The 23,345-nt window shown below is 39.0% G+C and overlaps 1 protein-coding gene across 2 annotated transcripts; it reads right to left on the bottom strand.

The window, feature by feature from the left end:
- Window positions 1-788: 788 nt before the first annotated feature.
- ankrd13b (ankyrin repeat domain 13B) lies at window positions 789-23,015 on the bottom strand. 2 transcript variants are annotated; one of them, XR_004630607.1, is made up of 16 exons: window positions 22,587-23,006; window positions 14,401-14,536; window positions 13,760-13,884; window positions 12,009-12,054; window positions 10,807-10,950; window positions 9,090-9,321; window positions 8,351-8,417; window positions 7,933-8,014; window positions 7,698-7,762; window positions 6,228-6,364; window positions 5,369-5,526; window positions 4,926-5,114; window positions 4,546-4,709; window positions 2,719-2,795; window positions 1,624-1,888; window positions 789-1,502 (listed from the first exon to the last, which is right to left on the bottom strand). XR_004630607.1 is itself a non-coding variant. In XM_034679126.1 (15 exons), exons 1-15 carry the CDS (start codon window positions 22,692-22,694, stop codon window positions 1,687-1,689), a joined length of 1,932 nt encoding a protein of 643 aa, XP_034535017.1. In that variant the 5' UTR covers window positions 22,695-23,015; the 3' UTR covers window positions 789-1,686. The 2 variants fall into 2 exon arrangements, 1 of the variants encoding a protein (XP_034535017.1); XM_034679126.1 differs by having other exon boundaries at window positions 789-1,888; window positions 22,587-23,015.
- Window positions 23,016-23,345: the final 330 nt, after the last annotated feature.

The following is a 23,345-nucleotide window of genomic DNA, read 5'->3' as shown; positions in this document are numbered from 1 at the left end:
AGCAGATGGGTTGTAAATGTCAAAGAAAGGATGATGACGGTATAAGCTGCCAAAAACAGATCAGCCGACTGACCGTGCAACTTCTGTCTTAGGAGACATAAATTGCTTTTTGTAATCGCCCTTCAACAGAGAGCATCAAAAAGGTCATTACAGCAAAAAGATGTAGGTTTAAAGAATAACTCACTCATGCATTGCTGCTCTTAGAGATGTTTATTTGAATCTGAACCCGTTAAAATATCTCTGTTGCATCTCTTCAACATTTTTAAAAAGTAAAAAATAAGGATGTATTTCTCATCAGGCAAGCTTAATGACTGGAAGAGGAGACAGGAGCAGTTCCCCTCAGGTTTGTGCTGATGTTAGAGGGTCTAATTCTTACATTTGTTTCAAACAAATAATGGGGGAGAAAAAATAAGCTGCCTCAGTCCTCACATCTTGCAACAAAATCTGTTACTCAGTGTTGTGCAAGCCTTGAGTCCAGCAATATTAAGTCGCTTACAATTAAGAAGCCAGTATTTTAAAAAACATTATTAATTCAAGATCTGAAAATCCCCCATATTTTTGTGGTGTGCTTACAGGGTCGTTAGGGTCCCAACTCTGCTGTGCAATTAAACCTAAAACACAGCCAGTGGCTCAAACAGTGTGGGTTCTAAAGAGGTTACATTGTCCCTAAGAAACCTGCTTTCATAAACCAGGTCTCAGGGCTAGAATCAAGTGGATAAAAATGAACCCAAAACAGTGCAAACCATGCTGAAATATTGTACAATATTGTACTGTGACTACACAGAAAATCAGAAATCATCTGTTCATGTTAGGTAAGAAGCAAATATACAGAAAATCTCTTTCCATTACATTTGTACTCCACAGTTTACTCACAAGTCATTATCATGTTTCTATATGTTTATGATTCCATTATGTGTACTCTTCGCTCCAACTTTCTCATCCACATCAATTAACAGTCATATAAGTGATCCACCCACAAACTAAGTACAGTACATTTGGATTTTGTGCAAATCAATTTACATATACCAGTCTGTTCTCTCTCATTAGAAACTCAGAGTGTGTGACTTTCAATTCCACTTGACAGAGGTTACGTTGTACTTTACAAGACTGGTCCTGCATCGTCACTGCTATTAAAAAAAGGTGTTTTTTTAATCACAGTGTAGAACCAGCGGGAAAAGGATTCAGTGAACATTTGTGTGAGGAGCAGAGAGTTGGCCTAACACACTTTGTTTTCAGGACCGAAGGTAATCTGTTGACTCCTGTGTGGAGAGCTGGTTTTGAAGAAAATACACAAAAACATACAAAGTTACACACAAACTCTGCAAACAGACAGAAATCAGTCATCCAAGGAGGCATTCCATGAAACTTGTACTTTGATGTATTGTTGGCTTTGAACTGGCACTGGTCAAGACAGTACCATGTGGCACAAGAAAGAGGACACAGGAGTCCCTCTCTTGCTGTCTAAGGCTCGGTCACAGCATGGCTTCATGGGGAAGGTCTGGCTGAGTTGATAGAAGAGAAAGGAAACATTTGATCTTACAAAATCATTTAAAGAGGATTTTGGCATGTATGTCAAGCCACTTGCAGAGTGTGCTTTAATTCTCAAGGCAGCCTCTAGTTCACCTTTCTTCTATACATCTCTGGGCCAGACCTCTCCCTTCAGATGCTTGATTGGCAACTCAGTTCTTATTTCTCCATGAGGGACAGCTTGATGATGCGCTGTAGCTCCTCTTCCTCGCGCTGCTGCCGAAGCTCTGCTTCCTCTTGTTCCTGAGCTGAGATCTCCATGGCGATGCGCAGCTGCTCGTCATAGCAGCAGTTGGTGGGCTTCTTCTTGGAGGGGGTGGAGGAGAGGCTGGATGGGGGACAGGGCTTGTGCTGGGGGGTCCTTGGGTGATGCAGAGTGGGGGGATATGAAGACAACATGTGAATACTTGATGCAAGACAGAATATGTTACCTTTTTAGACTTTTAATTATTTCTATAACAGAATTAATTCTTCAAAGATCATTCATGAGGTAGAACAACTCATGGTTGCAGAATGCAAAAAGAATCCTGTTTTCTGGTTTTCATCCTCTAACATGATGCAACTGTGGGATATTTGTTCTGCAGAGGGGAGAGCTGTGATTCAGGGTTTAGAAATTTGTTCTTGAATTCTAACAATATTCCTCCTTGTCTGTGGGATTGTGCCTCGTATGCCTGCTGCCTGCTTAACTTGTCATCCTTGTCTCAGTTCAGATAACAATTCAAACATGCAATGTCTTTCACCAACCTCTTCTACTCCAAAGAGCTGTCTTCTACGCAAGTCCCTGCCTTGTTATAAATTGATAAAATGGGGGATATAGAAAAGTTGGATAAGAATATGTCCAGTTCTGTACAGCAGTAGTTCTCAACTTTTTTGAGTCACACCTTATTCTGGGTCAAATTTATGAAGAAAGACAGGATTGACAGCCAACACAGTCTGTCTGGAACAGCTCGTTAGACAAATGTGTCCCTTCAATGATTAAATTGAAATACTACTTCCCAGTGAAATACACATTTATGTAATTCAATTTCAATATGACATTTTATTTTTCTCTCCACAACCATCTGGAGAACACTGATAACTGAGATGACCTCTGAGAACCACTGATGTACAGAACAGAGAAGAAGGCAAGACTGAGGCAGAAAGAAAGTTAAAAGTAACAATTAATAATAGGAAACCAGATGAATATCTGACCTCTCCACACGACTTGGGTCACAGGGAAGGGGGTGCGTTCCAGGTTTGCTATTGGTCAGTGCCTCCCAGATGGTCACCTATACAAAGAGGTACACAGGAAGTCAGGGAGGGAGCACAGAAAGTGAAAAGTAAAACTGGACTTGTTGCTCATGTAAACAGTTACCTCCTTCTTGCAGGCTTTATTATTACTGTAGATACACCTTTTGTATCCTCTTACTCTATCATCATCACTATCTTGATCAGCATTTTATACTATTTTTTGTAGATTTTTTACCCGACAATAAAATGGTGATAATTTAATTTTAAAAACTAGTTTCATTCAAAAATCATTCAATTTTATAAATGAACAGAGTGAGTAAAAAGGGGGAAATGAAAAAGAAAAGATCAAGACATGAGTCTAAAACATGTTTATCTTGAACAAAAATATATGAGAGAAGATTTTTAATGGTACTGATATTTATTTCTTTGACCTTAATTAGAATTTAAACACTTGAGTCTGCACAACATGAGCCCACTTGCTCTTAACAGCATCAGATCCTAATCAACAGTACCATTAGGCTCAGGGCCTGGATGTTCCAAAGTAATTTGATCAGATTAAAGCTATCGGATGGGTTCAAACTTTAATAAATGTTCATAATTATGGCTTATAGATTGTATCAGGTAATTCAATCCTGTCTTTTATCAAGATATAAACCTCCAGTTTTGTACTAAATGTCCTTTCACTCCTCAAATACACACCTTCCATCCAATTTAGTACAAGCCAGAGATATTTTATGGGTGAAATACACAACGAATGTCTGACACATGACTAACTACCACCCATGCTGGCCCTGGTTGCATCTCTATTGCATTGGCAGTCAAGTGGGGTGGCTCATTCTTCAAGCAACACGATCATTCAGTTTCACCATTTTTCACATCCATATTTTTCCACTTGCTGGCTGCTGACAGGCTGGTCCTGTGACCGACTGCTGCTAGCAGGTTTTAAGAGCTGCGGGACTGTCAAACTTATTCTCCTCTTCAAACTTACTGTCAGACTTCTCTCTCTTCTAGAATAATCTCTAAGTCCTTCTGAGCAAAGAATCTTTTCACTAATGTGATTGTTTGCAATTAAGAGCCACAAAGACAAAGCTGTTTCTTGTGTCCTGCTCTCAATTTGTGAGATAAGAAAGTGTGTGGAAATACAAAGTGGTCTGCAGTAGAATGTGAGGGAAATGTTGGAGCAGGAAGACAACACACACACACACACACACACACACATACACACACACACACACACACACACACACACACACACAAACACACACAAACAAAAAAACATCCAAACACACCAACACACACAAACACACACACAGGTAGAAGGAGGAAGGAGTTAAGGTACAGCGAACCTACGATTTCCAATTTCCAGACTTTTATTACTCTTAGTTCCAGTGGACCTGAACGCCACATAAATATGTTGAGGGGTTGTACAGTGTGCTGTCAATGGAAAGTCATTTTGTGTGTTCTTCATAGACATTAAACTCATACTCATAAACCAAACTCATACAAATATTGGCTGATTATAAATATATATTGTGGCAGAGAGTTTCATTTATGCAGGCAAAATGAAAAATCACTGGAAGTCTTTTTCTCTGAGTATTTTTGCAAAATAAGAAAGACCTTTAAAGTGAAGAATCTGCCGATGTATTAATTTAAACTGAGAAAGAGTGATTGAAAGGTGCAGCAACAGTAATTAAAGAAGCAGCGCTTATAGTTACTGTACTGAAATATGTTCATATTTTTTATATTGGACTGGATTTTCATCTCTTAGGAAGCTCACAATCAGCTGACCTGATCATATTCAGAGCCGGCCTCCAGCAGACTCTGCTGTATTGCAAACTGCAGTAGGTCCTCCTCCTCATCTCTCATGCTATCTCTCTGCTTGCCACGTTGCATGGTGTATCCGGGTGGGGGCTCAAACACACACGAGGGAATCTCTCCGGCTCGACATGACACTACAGCATGTGGGAGAAAGGTAAAGAGCATGAGATGGAAGGAAGGAAGCATTATAAGAAGAACATGTAAGGGGGGAAAGTGACCACATGAGAAATCTGGATTAAAATTCTTTGCTTGAGGCGATTTTCCCTCTGATTTGTGACTCTAAGCTCAAGAAGAAGATGTAATGAAAGATGTAAATCTAACAGGAAACACAGTGTGCTGCTGTTTCTCACTGGTGGAGCTGGAGCTGGACAAACTGGAGGAGTCGCTTCCTGGAGATGGGGTGTCTGTCCTCAGAGTCTCTCTCTGTCCCTCACCCTCTACCACAGTCTCACTGTCAGCATGGGTGCCATTCCCCTCCTCGCATCCGTTCAGGTTACTGAATGTAATCCTAGCATTCAGGATGTGGTAAAGAGGGATCTCTGCGTTGAAGGAAAATAAACAAGAAGATATCGCTTTGCATCAGTCGTATCATCCAGTTAACCCAAAGTTTCCTAAATGTATTTTATTTCTACTTTTGCAATCCTTCCTGTCACATATCTAGCCATTTTGTTCAGTTCATTATTAGATCTTTTTAATCTAGTTTCAAACCTGGCATCATCTCCCTAATTTAGCCACCCACCATGTTAACTTTCATGCCCTCCCTTTCCCTTCCTCCCTCTATCCCAACTCTTACCAATCTTGACAGGGAAGCCAGGTGGCAAGCGCAAAGTGATGAAGTCACGAAGCTTAGCGAACAGGGCGTTTGAGATGGCCATAAGATCAATGATAGGCACCACTTGTTCTGCCAAAGACAGAGGATGGGACTCACACAGCCAGAGCTTGGCTTTAAACCTGGAAACAAGAAAACACATATCAAATAGAAACCAAATAAATTGCAACCTAAGTAGAAGTGAAGTAATTTTCTTCTCTTTTTCCCAGAGAAAGACAAAGACATAAATTACATCAGCACCCACAATCCACTGTCATGTGCAAAATGAAGCCAATCACTTCTTCATCCTCACGATATCATCTTACTTATTGTTGAGCACCAAAGAAAAAGGAAATGGACTTCTGGAAATGACAGGCCCATTGTCAGACAAAGAAACAGAGGATAGCGTATTGGACAACCTATTACAGGTACAACTGAACTGAAGTCAAGAGAATTTCCCATAATGGGGGATCAACAAAGTATATCTTACCTTATCTTATCTTAAATTCAATTAAGGAACTGATAAGCAGGGTCATTAGCTCCAAAACATTAGCATCCCGACCAGCTGCCTGAATCAATTTAAGAGACACTGCAGAGTTCCCTTCATTGAGTCTTGTCTCTTTTGGCTCAATAGTAAAGTACAGATAATGTTGATGAGCTGCTTAATAGACTGTAGGGACTATTTATGCCTATTATTGTTGACCTCAGGATCTTGGTATGTATATGTGTTACCCTGTCAATCCTCTGTCTCTCCTTTTGTCAGCTTTGGCACTTGAATTGAAACTGCAGGTTGACATAAATGTATGTATGACTGCCTGTTCATTCCATTGCTGGTATGCTTCACCTCTGGGTCTTGGTGGTGAGCTGGCAGGGGTGACCGATATCCCTCTGAATTTGTGAGATGCTGGGGTTGAAGTATTCTTCTGCCGTCAGTGCTGCAGGATTGGTCACCACGGGACAGGACATCTGGGTCACCAGGGCCTGCAGACAGTAAATATTGTATTAAAGAAATAAACAGCTGTCTTAACAAGCTTCTATTTCAAACACACCAATATTACCAAGATAATAACCATACAGGGAGGAATTTAAAGGGTTGTTGATCAATAACACTGCTCAAAGTAAAAATGCTTCTGCTTTAAATAGTTTCATTCTCACTCTGTTTGCTATCGTCTATTGTGGAACTCAATTCCTACTTTGATGTTCAGACTTCTGTCCTACCTGCTAGCATTTCTAGCAGCTCAGGGAAAGATTTTACACTATACTTTACTTTTATGTCTTTTTAACATCATAATATGAAATCTGGTCTGTTGGTTCACTGCTCCATTTAGTAGCTCACTATTAATGGTGAAGTATATATTTTTTGAAACTTAATGTTTTTTTTATTGTTTATTCATTTGCACAATTAAAAAAAATTATAAGAAAAAAAATAACTAAGGTAAATAATATAAAATGCAGGAAGAGGCAGAAAACTCAGAGAACTCATTTGAAGCTTCCACCCAAATCATGTTTAAATCATAAAATGTTATCAGTGATTAATCATAATTTAAAAAAACACTTCATTGACACACAAATATAGACAATAGTTGATGATGATAATAATAACAATAACAATAATAATAATAATAATAATAATAATAATAATAATAATAATAATAATAATAATAATAATACAATTAAACACAACAATATATTGAAGTGAACTAATATAAATACAGTTATTACAACAATGAAAATCCAAAAGTAGAAAATATGAATGTGAGGTTTAAAGATACCTACATATAAGTTTGTGGTTGAGCAAGACTTTTCGCAACTATATTGACACCACAGCGACAATATTAGCATTAGCGTTAAAAACACAAAACAAAAAGCAGTCTTGCGTGAAAAGTTTGATTAGCTCTTTAAGAGCAAATTCTACAGAAGTGTGTTTCAGTGTCGTGAAGAAAGAGCAGAGGCAATGACAAAGGGGGATAAGTGAAATGACAAATCCAAAAGGAGGAAGGTAAGAGTGGATGCTCTCCAGAAGAAAATAATTAGAACAAAAGCATAATATTTGAGAACAGCCTCTGTACCAGTGTTATGCTTTGAGGTTGTGCTTTCCTGTTACACACTTTCAAAAAAAGAGGTGATAGTGATGATGATTATATGGAAGACGATCGTTCAATAATTTGTTATCAACAGTTTGTTAGGCAGGCAAAGAAATCATGAGATTTTACTGACACAAGGACAATAAAAAAGTTGAACTTTTCATGTAAGGATAAAACTGTATGATCAGCACATAATGATTCTTCTGAAAACACCTTTACTGTTTACTCACCCCGTTGGTAGGCCCCATGTGTTGCTCTGCAATCCCGAGGAAGTTCTGCAGAGGGGTCTTCCCACCTTCTCGGACAGAGAGGATTTAGTTAAATGATTACAATGTCCAAACTTCCGTTTTGTTATGGTTTTACAATCCTAATACAGTACAATAATAACAATATACATTGAATATATCAGTAGATTTTCTGGGTAGTGTAGTTGTGTGGTACAATTACTCAATTAGAGTGACCTACCCTTCGTCCTGTTCTTGTTCTGATCTGAGAGATGGTCCGTTCTGGTCCTGGTGACCAGCTCCACATTAGAAGCTGCATAGACCTGAAAGACAGTTGACTTGGTTCTGTTGATCCTGTCTTCACTAACAGGCTGTTATTAGTGTTTGGGCAAATCAGTGATACATATTCCTTTATTTCTCCCAATCTTCTGACTTTACCCCCAACCAGTTTATAGAAAACTGTTATGAACCAGTAAATAATTCATGCTGTAATGTTCTAGTCTTTTTGCAAAAAAGGTGAAACAAATCATGAATTTAGTAATCATGCCTTTATAAATGTTAATAAAACAAACTGAAATCTGTCTTGGATCTTTTGAAAGCAGTGGTTTCTCTGGACAGTATGACAGATCAGTGAGCTGTAAATGCAGCTTGTGTTCTACCTTGGCTTCATATCCATTCACTGCCTCAGTCCTCTCGCTTCTCCAGCCCAGTATACCCGTCTTATTTCTGCAACAAAGATTAAAAATATCCCAGATCAGTTCCCCGTGGTCTCAACATTGAGTCAGTATTAAGTTGCATCGCCAACTGGTGTAGATGTGCCCATCCTAAGCTATTTTCATAACTTGCTTCAGAGTAAATCAACATTTCTTCTTGAAATGCAATCAAATGCTATAGTTTTACTCTTTAATCTTACATTTCAAAACATTGCTATTGTCCTTGTTTGATAGTAATGATAAACAGTTCAATATCTAATTAGGAAGTCTACCTAAAAGTTAGAGATGCATGTCCCATTTTTAAATGCTATTCATGTACTTGAACTCCTTGAGAAGAGGAGTTTGCAGGGATGATCGCCCCAAATAAGTCCTTATATGTTTAAAATAAAAAATAAAATGTATACAGTATGGAAACGAAATATATCTAAAATATGCACCAAGTTTACATTGATCTGTGGGATAAAGGAGAGTTGACAGCAACAATGAAAAAGTGATAGAAGTTTAACAGTTACAACAACATTAGGATCTCTGCACTAACAATAAACACAGCCCTCATAGCATGAATTCAAGGTGCATATCTGTTCTTAAGGTAAACAACTTAAATGTGTTTTTTTAATTGTGCTCACTTGAGATCATTACCAAACATCCTGTATATTCATATCTCTTATGTACATACGGATCTGACCTTTCAAAGGCAATGTTGCGGGTGTCCAGCTGAGTGGTCACCACAGGGGCTGATAGTCTTCCTGCTACCTGCTCGTCACTGGGCTGTACAGCCCCCAGAAGGCCTAGACCAGCTTTGGTGTTGCTGCATGAGCCGCCATTCATTCGTCCGGGTGAGAGTGCTGCTGGAGACAGAGTCTCACAGTACACCAGCTGCTTGTCATGGTCAACCTCCATCACCTCTGCACTTGAATCTGAGGGGCAAGAGGATGAGGGAGGTGAAGAGAAAAATAAGGGGAATAGAAGAGAAAGAATTGAGAGTCTTGGAATGTGAATTGTGCTGTACAATACATACATTCAAATGTAAAGAAAAGTCAAATGAAATGACTGATGATGATTTCAGATAAACAAAGGAAAGGAAAGATCCTTTTTTCATTCTTATATCCTGAGGCAAAGTCTCACCTCTACCAATATCAGCGAATTCCCTCTGTAACACAGCCAGTGTGAGTGATAAATACAGGCATTATTTGATTTATTCATTCATTTAATGTAAGCAGCAATCCAGAAAACATGAAGGATGTCAGCAGAACGACCCTCCTAAGAGGTTGTATATATTAATCTAGTTGTAAAGAATATTTATATCACTTAATGTATGCAGTTAAATGTCTGCCAGTAGCCTGTTAATCAGCATAGCATAAAGTGTGGGAACAGAAGGTACAGCTAATCTTACAATGTCCAAAGCTAATACAAATCATCTAAAGGCTCGCTATTCATTTCATTATTATTAATAATAAATGGGATATCTGAAGAAGAAGTAATGCTCTGGGACACACAAGAGAAGCCTCACTATTCATTTTGTGGAGCTACTCTCACAATCTCAAAGTGATCTCATCTCAATTGGCAAAACAATGAATAAGTGCATAACCTGAATTCTCTTTTTAATTTTTCTTTAAAAAATGTGCATTTTCTTCATCATCCATTCAAAATTGTGTTCTTCATTCATTAGATATATAACACTACTATACATAGAAATATTAGCCCAGTTCATCTGCATTTCTCACATCTTTCCTCAAAGTGACTTTTCTCACTCAGCTCACCTCTGCTCCTCCATCTGCCAACAACACCCACCTCATCAAGCTCACTGGACTTACCTTTGCACGCAGCTGTTTCCCTTTACCAATCAAGCCAGTATTTAAGCCTCTCTCTCTCACTCACTCATTGCCCGATTGTTCTTTGTCTTCCCATGTCAGACATTTCACCACTCTAACTCGAACAGATTCCTCAATGCTAACTCTGTGTGCCTCTGACCTGTTAGCCTTGTTTCAATCCCGGAAATTGTCTGAGACGTCTGTAACTTACCATGAGTTCTGTTTTAGTGTTCTTGGTACTTCACTGCACTAACCTGTGTGCTTTCAGAACCTCAACCTGGTTCTGATTTAACCTTTGTCTTCTATTACTGGACTCTCTGCTGTTATCCTGTGCTTACCTGGATTTGGACCTGCTGCATCCCCTACCAGCCTCCTTATGGTACTATGGCCCTTGTCTGAGCCAAACCCTGATCTAACCCTGTGACTCATTCAGCTCTTGGTCTTACCATTAAACTGCACTGTGTTGATTCTTACCTGTATTTTTCCGGTGAACTGCCTGAGTCTGGTTGGACCCAACTTGTTGCATATATTTTCAAACAGCACACACTCAAACGCAACTTCACATACTGCAAGTATGGTTTAAATTCTGACCTTGTCCCCTGAAAATAAAGCTTCTGTTTCCTCTCTGCCAGGTCATCTGCTCAAAGCCCATCAAAGTGGTGTCAACACGGAGACACTGACCACTCTTCCACACTCTGTAGGTGTCACTGGGGCAGATACGAGACACCAGGGGCACTGAAAACAACAGAAGCACAATAAATCAATCTGCACCATTTCTAATGGATTTGTAGATAACATATTTAAACTGTGTTGGCATTTTGCTCTGATAAACCCAGATGTAAGTACTTGTAATGATAATAGTTGCGTCTCAGTTCCCTTAAGTTGCATCCATGCATCTCAAAGTTGCGCCTTTTCCTTGCTTCTTAATCCATCCCATAAGAGATGCAGGGAGAGATGCGAATAAATGAAGAGAGGGAAAGAATGGACAGGGAACATTTAAGAGACATGAAAAGTATTTTCCTCTGAAGCGTCACATGAAGCTACAGTTTGTCCGTTTGTGATGATGGTGTCAGCTCATCACCTCTAGATTTTGTTCAAACAACACTGTTCCTTCCCTTGAGACTACTGAATGATGACTTTGGCATGCATGCCGCTGTCCATGGTGCTGAAAAGGAGCACAATGACAGCTGTCCCTCAAAAGTTGAGAGCTGCCTGCCTCTTAGTGTCTGTTCTAAAGTATTTAATTTCTGTTATGGAACTTCAGTGGTGTTGTGAAGTTTCGGGAAAGTCTGTTCCGATGCAGTGGGTGATATTTAAAACATGGATGCATCTGTCACTTAGAAGAATGCAGTAAAGGCTCCTCTCGTGTGTCCTCGGGCATCACTCCTCAGATTTCCCTCTATTCTCCTCAACTTCCATGGAGCAGTGAGAGTTTTGGATTGCTCCTTAACAGGGAGTTCAAACCTGCTACCAGTTAGATTAACGACCAAGGACTGATGAAATGCTACTTTAGAGAACTGAGAAGCAGAGAATATATATATTTATTTGCACATAAATACACCATCACAAGTCCTGCCTATAGACTGATGCAGTAATGCATTCACTTTTGGTTTTGTACAGCACTTCAGATACACTTCACAAGCTGTTTAACCAAAGCCAGGAAGTGTGTGAACTTTGGCGTGCAGTGCAGATGAAAGATGCATAACACTTCAACCCCAGAGGGAGATGAAAACATGATTAGTTCTGACTGCTTCGACTGCTATACTGACTGGAATGACAGAGCCTGGACTCACCCCAGCTGGTAAACTCCCATTTCATCTCCACATAAAAGTCCTGAGCCTGGTCAGACAGAAGCAGAGATGGGGAGATTAAGACAAATGACACAGAAAGAAGCATTAATAAAAAGAGAAATTAGAGAGCGGGAGAGTTGAGGAGACAGATACAGCTCGAACAATCAGAATATTGGATTTATGAAACTATCTGTGAAATGAACCCTCAGCAAATAGATATACTCAGGACACTGTGGGAACAGGACTTGGGCCCTTTGCTTCCAAATGCCTACAATATATCATTTCAGCCAGATCCTGGAACTACCATATTTAGTGTACAACCGAAGAACGCCATCTGCTCAGGCAATCCTTATAATGCTGTCGCCTTCACCTGTTTGCTAGCTCATTGTCTCATACTGTTCAATGGAAAAGTCAACTTCTCGTGTCAGGTGGATGAAAAAAGTTACATTCCATTTAAAACTGGAGAAGATTTACTGAGGGTAGCTTTGAGTGATGGGTTAGATTGGGACGGCGTGTGGTGGGGCTTGAGAAGGGAAGGGTTGGTTTCTATTCTGTAGCTCACTACACTGGGTATCCACCACACAGGGAAGCTGCATTGTGAGAAGATGGAGAAACTCAAACAATACCACAAAGACCAAAGCAATACCACAAAGACCAAAGCAGAACAGACGGAAAAACTAGCAAGTTGTATGCTTATGCTACACTGGGCGCTATCCTCAGACACAGAGCAAATGCAGACAGAGAAAAAGCTCCCATGGTGTGTAGTTCTCAGGGATTCCCTGGTGGATAGTTCCTCTACAAGATTATTCCACATTGCTGTTCAATAAGACATGCATGTTCAATTTAACATTGTTCTATTTATATATCAAGAGTAATGTTATTTTGGATTGAATCAATAGTTAAACAATCTGTTTGCTTTAAAGTCTGTCTTGAAGAGCAATTCATGACAAATGTATGACTGTGATGTGCTGCTCATTTCTGTCAGTTGTTTCTACAAGGTCTAATTTCTAAGGTACTGCTTTAATCGACAGTATCAAAGTGAGATGATATGAACATTTTGGGGCACTATCCAAATTTTCCCTCTTCGTCAAAATAATTGAATCGGTCCCCCTTTGAGCAAGAGATGGGGGAAATCTGCTTTAGTCACACGGGACCCCTCGTCTTCCAAGGGAAAAGGTCTTAAAATGATGGCATACAGCCAGGAAGTTCAGTCTTCTTGCAGCCGGTCTTTGATCTTGTGTCTGACCTGTGACTTTATTTTCATGAGCTATAAGCTATAATCATTTAAATAAAAATTTTAAAAAAGGCTTAACATATTTCACTTATAATAGAAAATTGTGAAAGTTTACCTTTTTTGAATTGATTTTCCAAAAGTCAAATCCCTTTTTCATGATATCTAATTTTTTTGAGCTGCACATGAAGTGATGAATTTAAAGATAGATACACAGAGAAAGAGAGAAGGAAAAAAGGAAAGTGAACAATTGCAGTGTGGCTGCTTGATTGTCTGTTCCATTTGTGGGGAAACTTGCAAAGAGAAGGGGCTGTGATTTTGCATGTGTGGGCTCGTAAAAGAAGTGATGGATGGAAGGATAGAGAGTTGAATGATGCTGCAGCCTCAGATGAAGGACTTTGTGATGTGTGGAGTACACAAAATGAAGATTTTAAACCAAACATTTAAATGTATAAGTTTAATATAGAGCTCAGATAATTGTTAACAAATAGCTTTTGCTGTACATGTTTGTGTTCAATCTTACTTGGCGCAGTTGCTCTAGCAGGACAGGGATACGCGCCAGCCTCTTGGCTGTCCTCTGGTAGTCACGATAACGAAGCACCAGACGCACTAACTCTGGATCCCTGGTGCTCACTGCCTCCTGAAGAACTGCATGAGAAAAAGAGAGAGAAAAAAGAGAGAAATGAAAGGGAGAGAATAAAACAGAGCCGATCACTCAAGCCTCATTTAAAATTTATATACACGAGCAATTTAAGGGAGCCAACGAGAACTCCCAAAACTAAAGTAGGCCAAAGACAAAGCTGGTATCCATCCATCCATCTCTGTCTGTCTGTCTGTGTGTATGTGTGTGAGTACTACATAGATAGATAGATAGATAGATAGATAGATAGATAGATAGATAGATAGATAGATAGATAGATAGATAGATAGATAGATAGATAGATAGATAGATAGATAGATAGATAGATAGATAGATTGATAGATAAGAAAGAAAGAAAGAAAGAAAGAAAGAAAGAAAGAAAGAAAGAAAGAAAGAAAGAAAGAAAAAAAGAAAGAAAGAAATTGAATTGATGAAACATCCACACACTTGCAGGTGTTATTAAAAAGGCATTAACAGTGATTTGCATTTTCAAAACTACTTCATAAACACTAACAAAGACGTACCGGTCCATCCATTGCGATTGTCCTTGCTACTATCAGCTCCATGCTGCAGCAGGACCCGGGAACAGTCCAGGTGGCCGAGTGTAACAGCCAGATGGAGAGGAGTCCGGCCACGAGGGTCTAGAGCCTCTAAATCAGTCTGAAGAGAAAAAGTGAAAATGGGAGGAGAAAAACAAAATTCATAGTAGGTGAATTATGTGATAGGAAAGGAAAAAGGAGAGAACAGGTAGAGGGGGAGTGGAAAAGAAATACAATTTAATTGTGCTCTTTTTACTCAAAACAGAGGGAAAAAAATCTTTATAGAAACAGTGGCATAGGGGCAATACAATAGATACTGTAGCATTAAGAAGATAACAGAAAGATGGATATACTGTTGCTAAGAGATCTGTACACCCTCCATCATGACTTCGGGCTGCAAACCTAAATCCTATACCATTTCTGTTGGACTTGATTTATTGAGCTTGGCTAAAAGCCAAAGACAGGACACACTTTTCTTGTAAATGAGCAACTTTTAACTTTAGAAACTACTTTATGTCAAGAACTGGGACATGGAGGTTCTGAGAAGGTTGCTAGTTTGGCATCCAGTCAAGAAAGTGTGAAATGGGGTAACTGTTCAGTGCTTGGTGCTCAAGCAAAAACAAGAAATCTACTGCCTCTCTGAGTGAAAAAAGAAATCCTTCCTAACATGAGTAACTATAGAAGCTGGTTAAGAACACATCAACAAAAAAAACATAATTGAGGGGCTGTGCCCATTAAAGCATTTTTGTTTTTTTGCGCTGATAGCGCAGAATTTCATTTTAAACAAATGCAGCTCAGGGTTCTCCGTGCTCAGCGTCTTGGATGCAAAAAGTCCTCAGCATCAGCTGATGTTAGTCGCTGCACTCTCAGCGTTACCAGTGGAAAAAAGGTTCAAAATTTGGAACACTGCACTCGTCAATCTCACATCTTCATCGCCAAACAATCAGAATAAAGGAAGGGCTTAACTTCTCATACCAACTATGTCAACAACAAAGAAAAAGCACCACACACAGTTCCACTCTGTTTTTCTAAGATTGTCAGCAAGACCTCACATGTCAGTCATAGTGTATTAGAGTTAACCAATCATATGAGTCCTACCTATTCCAAGTCATGCTAAATTAAAATCAAATCAAATAGGCAAATTGTCAACCCAGAGAGATTTGAGAAGTAGAAGAAGAAATCCAACCCACTAAAAGACACTCAGGCCCCTCTACAGCCCCACTTTTCCCCAAGAGTGCTAGAGCTCAGGAGATCACACAATGTATTGCTAAATATATAGCCAAAGACTCATGGATATTTTATGTGGTGAACAACAAAATATTCAGACTAGTAAACACACTGTAGCCAAAGTATAAATACCCATCACAACAGTGCTTTAGTAAAACACTGCTACCAGCTCGCTATGAAGAGGCAATGCACTTATGACAAGTCAATAGGAAATGGGAAAAGTTCTGTGCTTACAGACTCTTGTTCAACCACCAACTGGATCCAACATAGGTGAAGTGTTAAAATACAACGTTTAATGGATGTAATATTGTGAGTATAACTTCTTTGATTCTCCATGCTAAGCTATGCTAAATGCTGGCTTTGGCTTTATCTCAGTTCTACGGAGAAGAAGTGGTATCTTTTTATGTTACACACAGCAAATAAAACATTGAATCAAAGAGCCTTACAAAATACTTTTTTTTCTAAGATTCAGGCATCATTAAAGACTGGGCCAATGTTGGTCTAAAGTAGGGTTACTGGGAAATACCATGCCCATCTGGTGCCGGGCAAATTGAAAGATGGCTGGATGAATCACGAATGGCTGAAACTAGCATCCTCTGTTAGATATTCCACACAAGGTAACATGTCATAACTGTCAAAATACTGAGGATGATAACAGTGTTACTGTGTCAAACATCAACAGAGCTGATTTTTACCTGCAATCTGTTAATTACCATGAGCTGTGGTGCTCATAGGTCTGATGAGACATCTTGTCTAAAAATATTGTATCTTATTTAATCATCCACTTGCTGTATTGTTCATCTTATGATTGCCTATCTCTCTGTGTCCATTCCCCAAGCCGGTCTGTGCTTAATTATATTTCTGTTGTTTCTCTTTGATGTTCATCCATCTGTCTATTGTCTGTATCCCTTTTGTTTCAAAGGTTAGATGTTAGCTGATCCCAGCTAACTTGTGCAGTTTGCTCCATCAAAACCAGCAACTACAAATTTCCTGTTCAGAGCATCTTTAGAACGTCAGACAGAAATACTGTCAGCCTAGACCAGGACTGATCCCGAGTTAGTGTCGTTGGTCCACTGGGGGTTTCATTAATAATTGAGGACTTCTCTTTAACATGATGCTGTGACAAAGAGTATGCCCTTTATCAAGCGTTCCGTGGAAACATGCAAATATGAGTTCACAGTGTAGATACGTTTTTACAGCACCCTTTGGACAACTGTAGGAACCAGGCTGTAGGAATAAAGACACTTTTGTAGAGCTTTTTTTTTTCTTTCATACAACAGTAAATTCAGACCTAATCTGTTTGGACAAGAGAATGCTGCTTTCAAGGTAGAGGGCAGAGAGAGACAAGCTTTAAGAGACAAAAACATGTGTTCCCTAAGGATTTGTAGGTACAGGAAAAAAAGACTGTGGTAGGGGAATTGAAGCAACATAGGTGTAGATGATTAAACCAGTATCAAAATAAGTCTGACATCATTCTCTGAGAAGAGACCAGCCTGCACATTGGGGCTCACTCACCAACATCTTAACATTGATGTTAAATGTATTCTTAATACTGTTTCTAAAGGAAGTCTAAGTCAGATTCATGGTCAGTTCTTAAGCATAATCGTTCACAACTGGGTTCTTAATGAATGTCTCATCCATGTTAAATTTAAAGCTTGTGCTTGATGGTTCAAAATAGCACAGTTGCACTCCCCTTAGTGTCATGTGTGCACACAAAAAACACTGGATCCAGAGTGGAGAGACATCAGGAATGTGCAAATTAAATTCCAAACCAATTGCGCAGTGGACTCTGAGTCAAAAGATAATTTAGTTATTCTGAAATGGAGGTAACACTCCTGGAAGACGCATACTATGAAGTGAAATTTAACAGGAAAATTGCCTGAAACAGAAGTGACTTTTCTCAACTTTTTCATTATTAATGGGATTTGACAGTGATTCCACTCTAAAGGTTGTTGCTTTAAAATGATTGACATGAGACAGATTTGTCATTAAATACCCACAAGGGTCAGTTTTCCTTTCATCACATATTAATATTTAATCTGTAGCCTATATTAGTATCTTATGTAATCTTGTTCATACAGTATATTCGCTTAATATTTCATTTTTCATGTTTCTATGCCTCTATCTGTCTGGTAAAGTTAAGTCTGATCCTAACTTAACATTTTGCAGTTTTAACAAAACACTGCATAATTGAAATAAAAGCTGGCTACTTTAAAACCATGTATTTATAAATGTCTTCAATAATATAAAGGAGCTGAATGAAGAAAAACACAGTATCTAATAATTATGCACCCACATATCAGCGCTCAACTGTGTGTAAGAGCACTTTGAATGTTCTTAGATTTTGGTCTTAGCGAAGAACAAAGGGAATCAAGGAAATGCAGCGCCCCCTCCCTTTTTAATCACTGCATCTCCAACAGCAGATAAAACCAGACCCTGCTGTGTACTTAAAATCTCCTCCAGTCCTGGATTACCATTGACCCCTTCCTTCCCTTCTTCTTGATCAGAGAGACAACTTTTAACATCCCTGCACATTTTGTTTTATGGAGAGTGTGAATTAAACAGTTTCAAGGATCTGGTCGGAGATATTCCTGTTGAACCTATCTGACCTTAACACTTCCTCCCTGAGGACTGTTCATTATCTTAGATATAGTAAAATGTACAAGACTGCAACAAACACTTCTCGAACTGTCTTAACAAAGACTTACTAATCTGAAATGAACCTGTGATCAACAAGAGTGCTGTCTAACTGAACTCCTTCTGTAATGATGATTAGAATATATAGATATTATATATTACAGCTATCATTTTAGTATATGTGAAGGTCATAATCGAGAAATTGTCAAATCATGCATTTTAATTGTTTTCTTTCCAGTTCAGCTCAGATTTCACTCATGGAGAAAGTTTCCCATTTGGTAAATGGTAAATGGACTGTATTGTAAAGCACCATCAGTATTAACTAAACTCATTCACACACTGATGTCACAGCCACTGGGGGCAGTTTGGGGTTCAGTGTCTTGCCCAAGGACACTTCAGAGTGTGGAAAGCAGGACCTGGGATCGAATCCCCGACCTTCCGATTGAGAGACGGCCGACACTACCTCTAAACCACATAAACGCAGTTTGAGGAAAGTTTTTCATTCCCATCTCACACTGAAATTGTATGTTAGGGATTTGAACCAAGAACCATTTGGTTGAAAGGCAAATGGGCAAATGGGGGGGGGGGTTGCACGAACTGCAAGGGTCATCGTCTCCATCAGCCTACGTAGCAAGCCTGACTGAGGTCCTGTGTTTACACATTTCAGAGACAGTCTGACTCTCAAATTCCTACCTAGTTGACTGAGTTGAATAACTGGGCCAGAAAAATCCTCAATGCTGGTTACTACCTGGGGCGATCTGTTTGAAGCCACCAGCATAGAGCTGTGAGTTGGGACCAATATGGAGTACTTTTTTCTGTGAGTTCCCAAGTAAGATTGTTTCAACTGCGGTTGCTGGGATAAAGAGTTTATGTCTAAAAAAGCTCTGACATCGCAAATCATTTTCCAGTTCCTCTGTAATACCCAACCCAAATTCATCCCTTTTGTAGTCTAACTTCATTCATTTGCTATCTCATGAAATCTCACCATCATTCATTCTGTAACCTCCATGTCCTTTAACTCTAGCTGTTTTTAATCATTTCAAGTGTTCCCCATTCATTGATATTCACATAAAAGACAGTTTTTTCTTTGTGCAATGCTGTCTAGAATTGAACAGATCCCTGATGAAGAATTCACTTACTTTGGTGGTGAGATTGATTATTAATAAACATTAAGTTGTTTATAAGTACCTCCTTATGGAGGTGGTGCCTCATTTTCCACACAGGGTGTGGTGTAAAATATTGATTTCATTACCAATCAACTTTATAACACAGAAAAAGGTGAAAAAGCAGTCTGCGTTCTTTGGATGTGATGGAGAGGAGCAGAGAAGAGTAACATCAATTTCATAGAGCTGTGTGTATTTATACTGTATAAGGTGATTATAGGTACTCTGAAAAAATATTTTCACCCTTCCTTTGGGTAAAAAGCAAACACTCTATATGTAAATAGACACTGATATCCAGATCTCATATAAAGAAATATACAAAAAAAGCCAGATAAACAAATGAGTTAGCGACATAACATAAGGAGCTATAAAACTTGAAGACCTGCAAACTAAGCTATTTAAATCTGAATAAACAGGTTCTGTGCATGAGACACACTGTAGATATTCTTCCTCTACATAGAATCCTCCCACAAAAACATAAAGACATCTGTGAGTAATCTTTGTGAAGGACATGTGCTTTGACAACCATTTTTAAATATGGACTGTTCTTACATAGCTTTATAAATCTGACAAACATCTTTTCTCCAATGATGCCAAAAAGTAATCCAGTCAGATGTTAGGATCTAGGCTAGATTAAGCTAGTATTTCTCTGTTATCAGGCTACCCAAATATGACTCTGATTACTTTACAGCTGAGAACTATGTTGTACAGCACCAACAAGAATTTTTATATTAGATATATCCTATCTCCCATATATTCCACCGTATCATGAATTATTCTTGTTAGCTTGAATTGTATATATTGTTGTTCAGTTATCAAATAATGTGGCAGAGATGTAAAATACTGAATCAGATGAGTTTGAGAGGTTGGTGGTCTGTTACTCTGCATAATCAGTGAATACGGGGAGAGTGGGCGGTGCTTCATGTGGCCCAGGACAAATTGCATACACATTGCAAGACCAATGTGGACTAAATGTGAACCACACCCCCTTTGTATAAGGTCTGAGTGATTGGACTCAGACAAAGTTTATTCCTGGTATCAACATGTGGTTATAGTTAGCAGATTACATGAAGACAGCCTAAACCACATGTATAAAGCAACCAGGATGCACTTAGGACACATTGAGATCAAATCACTCAGTCCACATTTGAAGGTGGGCTGGGACTCATTTGTCCACATTGGCTTGGCAATGTGTAGCCACAATGTCCTAGGCCACATTAAGGACTGCCCACTCTTCCCATATCCATGGAAACGATCATGTAAGGTAACAGACCACATGCTGTATCTTTTACATGTCTTCTACTCTTCATCCTTCAATTTGATTAATAATTAGACATTAACAATACAGAAAAGAACAATTAAATGAGTAGTTTATCATAGTTTATGTAATTGGAACAAAAGGCAGACAACCAGAATTTATACAAACGCATAAGGAGCAGTCGGGATGCATATGTTTCATAGAGAGAATGGGCATATGTTGCCCCAGTCTTTTTCTATCTGTCTTCCATGCACAGCATACTATAGTGCAATAAACTTGAATGAAACAAGCCAGAGCTGTGACCCACACACAGTTTATTAGAGTATGATAAAACAGTGCAGAGAGAACACACAGTAGTACTAGGATTAGGCAATTACAAGAACATTAATCGATACCAACATTTAGAACCTCTAAACGTTGTAATCTTTCTATTATTAAAAAAAAAAAACTAAAAAAAAGTTTTTTTAGTTAATATTGACTCTGGAAATGTCCCCCCCCCCCCTTAAATTAATCCTAGCATCCCTGAAAAAAGAATTACAGGGGTGTAAGCCAAAACAGATTCTTTAATTCAGCAGGTATTTTGTAAACATGTAGATTTTATATTCTAGATATTGACGTTATTTAACTGTAGTAAATTGATATTATTTTAAATCAAAAATATTCTTCTACCAATTCATGTAGGAAAAGGGCACTCAGCCTCTCTCTCTCTCTCTCTCTCTCTCTCTCTCTCTCTCTCTCTCTCTCTCTCTCTCTCTCTCTCTCTCTCTCTCTCTCTCTCTCTCTCTCTCTACAGTTGGCTTCATCCAAAAGTCAGGATTGGACTGTATGCTCTGACACAAGAGCAACAGGGAGCAGTGAGGGCAGCAAGCCACTAAAATGTGAAAATATGAAATATCAGTTATATACTTCTAAAGATATTAGCCTTCCCTAACTCAGGTGGTTCAGTCCTGTGGCATCCGGTGTAATATTTAAAGGTAGAGCTCAAACCTGGGTGCATCATCTGACAGTGAGGGAGTGGACTGACAATTTTACAACCAAAATATCAAAAGTAATAGGTAACTAAACGCTCTAAATTGTACATTCTAATTCATTCAAAATGACTGTCATAATGTAGAGGAACATTTCTCCACCCAGAAAATCCCTGGATTAAAAAATGCAAAAAGTAGGCTTGGTTACTTTCGGTGAGAAACTGTTTTTTTAAAGTGTTCAGAAAATGACCAAGATAATGTAGCCTATGGAAAAGCAGTTATTTAAATTAAGAACAGTTACAGAAATATCATAATAAAGTTACTTAGGCTAACTGTATCACATAACGGATGTACCAATGTGTTAATCCAGTATAATATGTATACAACCAGCTAATTAAAAAATATTCTTGATGCTTAAGATTTTGGAAAACGAATACCTTCATCATTCCATGTCCCACCCCCCTACAGAGACTTTCTGTTGCAACACTATCAGGGTCAGGACTTACAGTCTCTTGCAATTTGAATTTTTTCCATACATGAACTCCAGGTACAACTTCCCATACAAATTATAAAAACAGGGCTATATTTCATTTCCCAACACTGTTAACAACAATCATATAATGTCCTTAAATTATTTAAAAACAGGCCAAAAGAAATGACTGTATTCAATCGTCTACAAGTGCTCTCATACCCCCACCCCACCCATGAACACCACTACCCCCTAGCCCTCGAATAGAAATAAAACTAGGCTATTATCTGGTATTGACTTAGGCTTGGGTTTATGAGTAATGTGCTCGTGGGTGACAACGATCCCACCAACGTTGATCCTATTGTCCTACATTAATGACGCTCCTAAGACAAAGGCATATGTCAGAAAGCAGAGATTTGGGCTATTGCATATCTCGTTCCATGTCTCACCTGCTCGTTCGTCGCCAGCTCTCTCTCTAGCTGTCGGTGTTTGTTGTGCCACACCAAATAATGGATCGGATAACGAATCTTCTCTGGAGTTTTCTTTGCAGAAATCATCCTCGGATCATAATTTGCCTCCTCCCGTTTGTAGACTACGAATTGCAACTAAATGAATATAACCAGCAGTCTTATCATCCTTTATCGGCGTGATGCCCAAACGCGTCTCGATGCTGCATACAGCGGAAACTGCTCACTTTGCCTCTGATGAGCAGCACGCAGCGCTGGATGACGTTTATGGAGATAAAACTCTCGTTTGATTGTCTCAGAAGGTTGGGCTACACCTTTCTATGACCACCCGCTCATCCACGCTCCCTCTTCCTTTCTCTCCCACCTGCACTCCTTCTTCTGCACACTTCTTCCTCCTCCTCCCAACCTCCTAATCGGTGGGGAGAAATATGCGTTGACAAGCTGCAATGAAGTATGCGCACACTCCAGCCAATCCGCAGTCAGTATTGTGATAAAGCATGCCTCAAGAACGAACACCTACACACATTTCAAAAGCGAAAAGAAAGACATTTTAAGTCCCAGTTTTACAGATCTTTGTGAGACACACGGAACCAAATTAATTGTATTACAGCTTTTGATCAGAACACTTTTTATATGTAGTGTGTGATCACAATCTCTGTCGACCTTTTTATGCAAGTTGGTGCTATTTGTGTTCTTTAAAGTGCAGCTTAGGTAACATTTATAAAATAAATAAAATAAATT

The sequence above is a fragment of the Notolabrus celidotus genome, unplaced genomic scaffold (genome assembly GCF_009762535.1).
Source record: "Notolabrus celidotus isolate fNotCel1 unplaced genomic scaffold, fNotCel1.pri scaffold_334_arrow_ctg1, whole genome shotgun sequence".
Lineage (NCBI taxonomy): Eukaryota > Metazoa > Chordata > Actinopteri > Labriformes > Labridae > Notolabrus > Notolabrus celidotus.
This window is presented reverse-complemented; position numbering and strand designations above follow the sequence as displayed.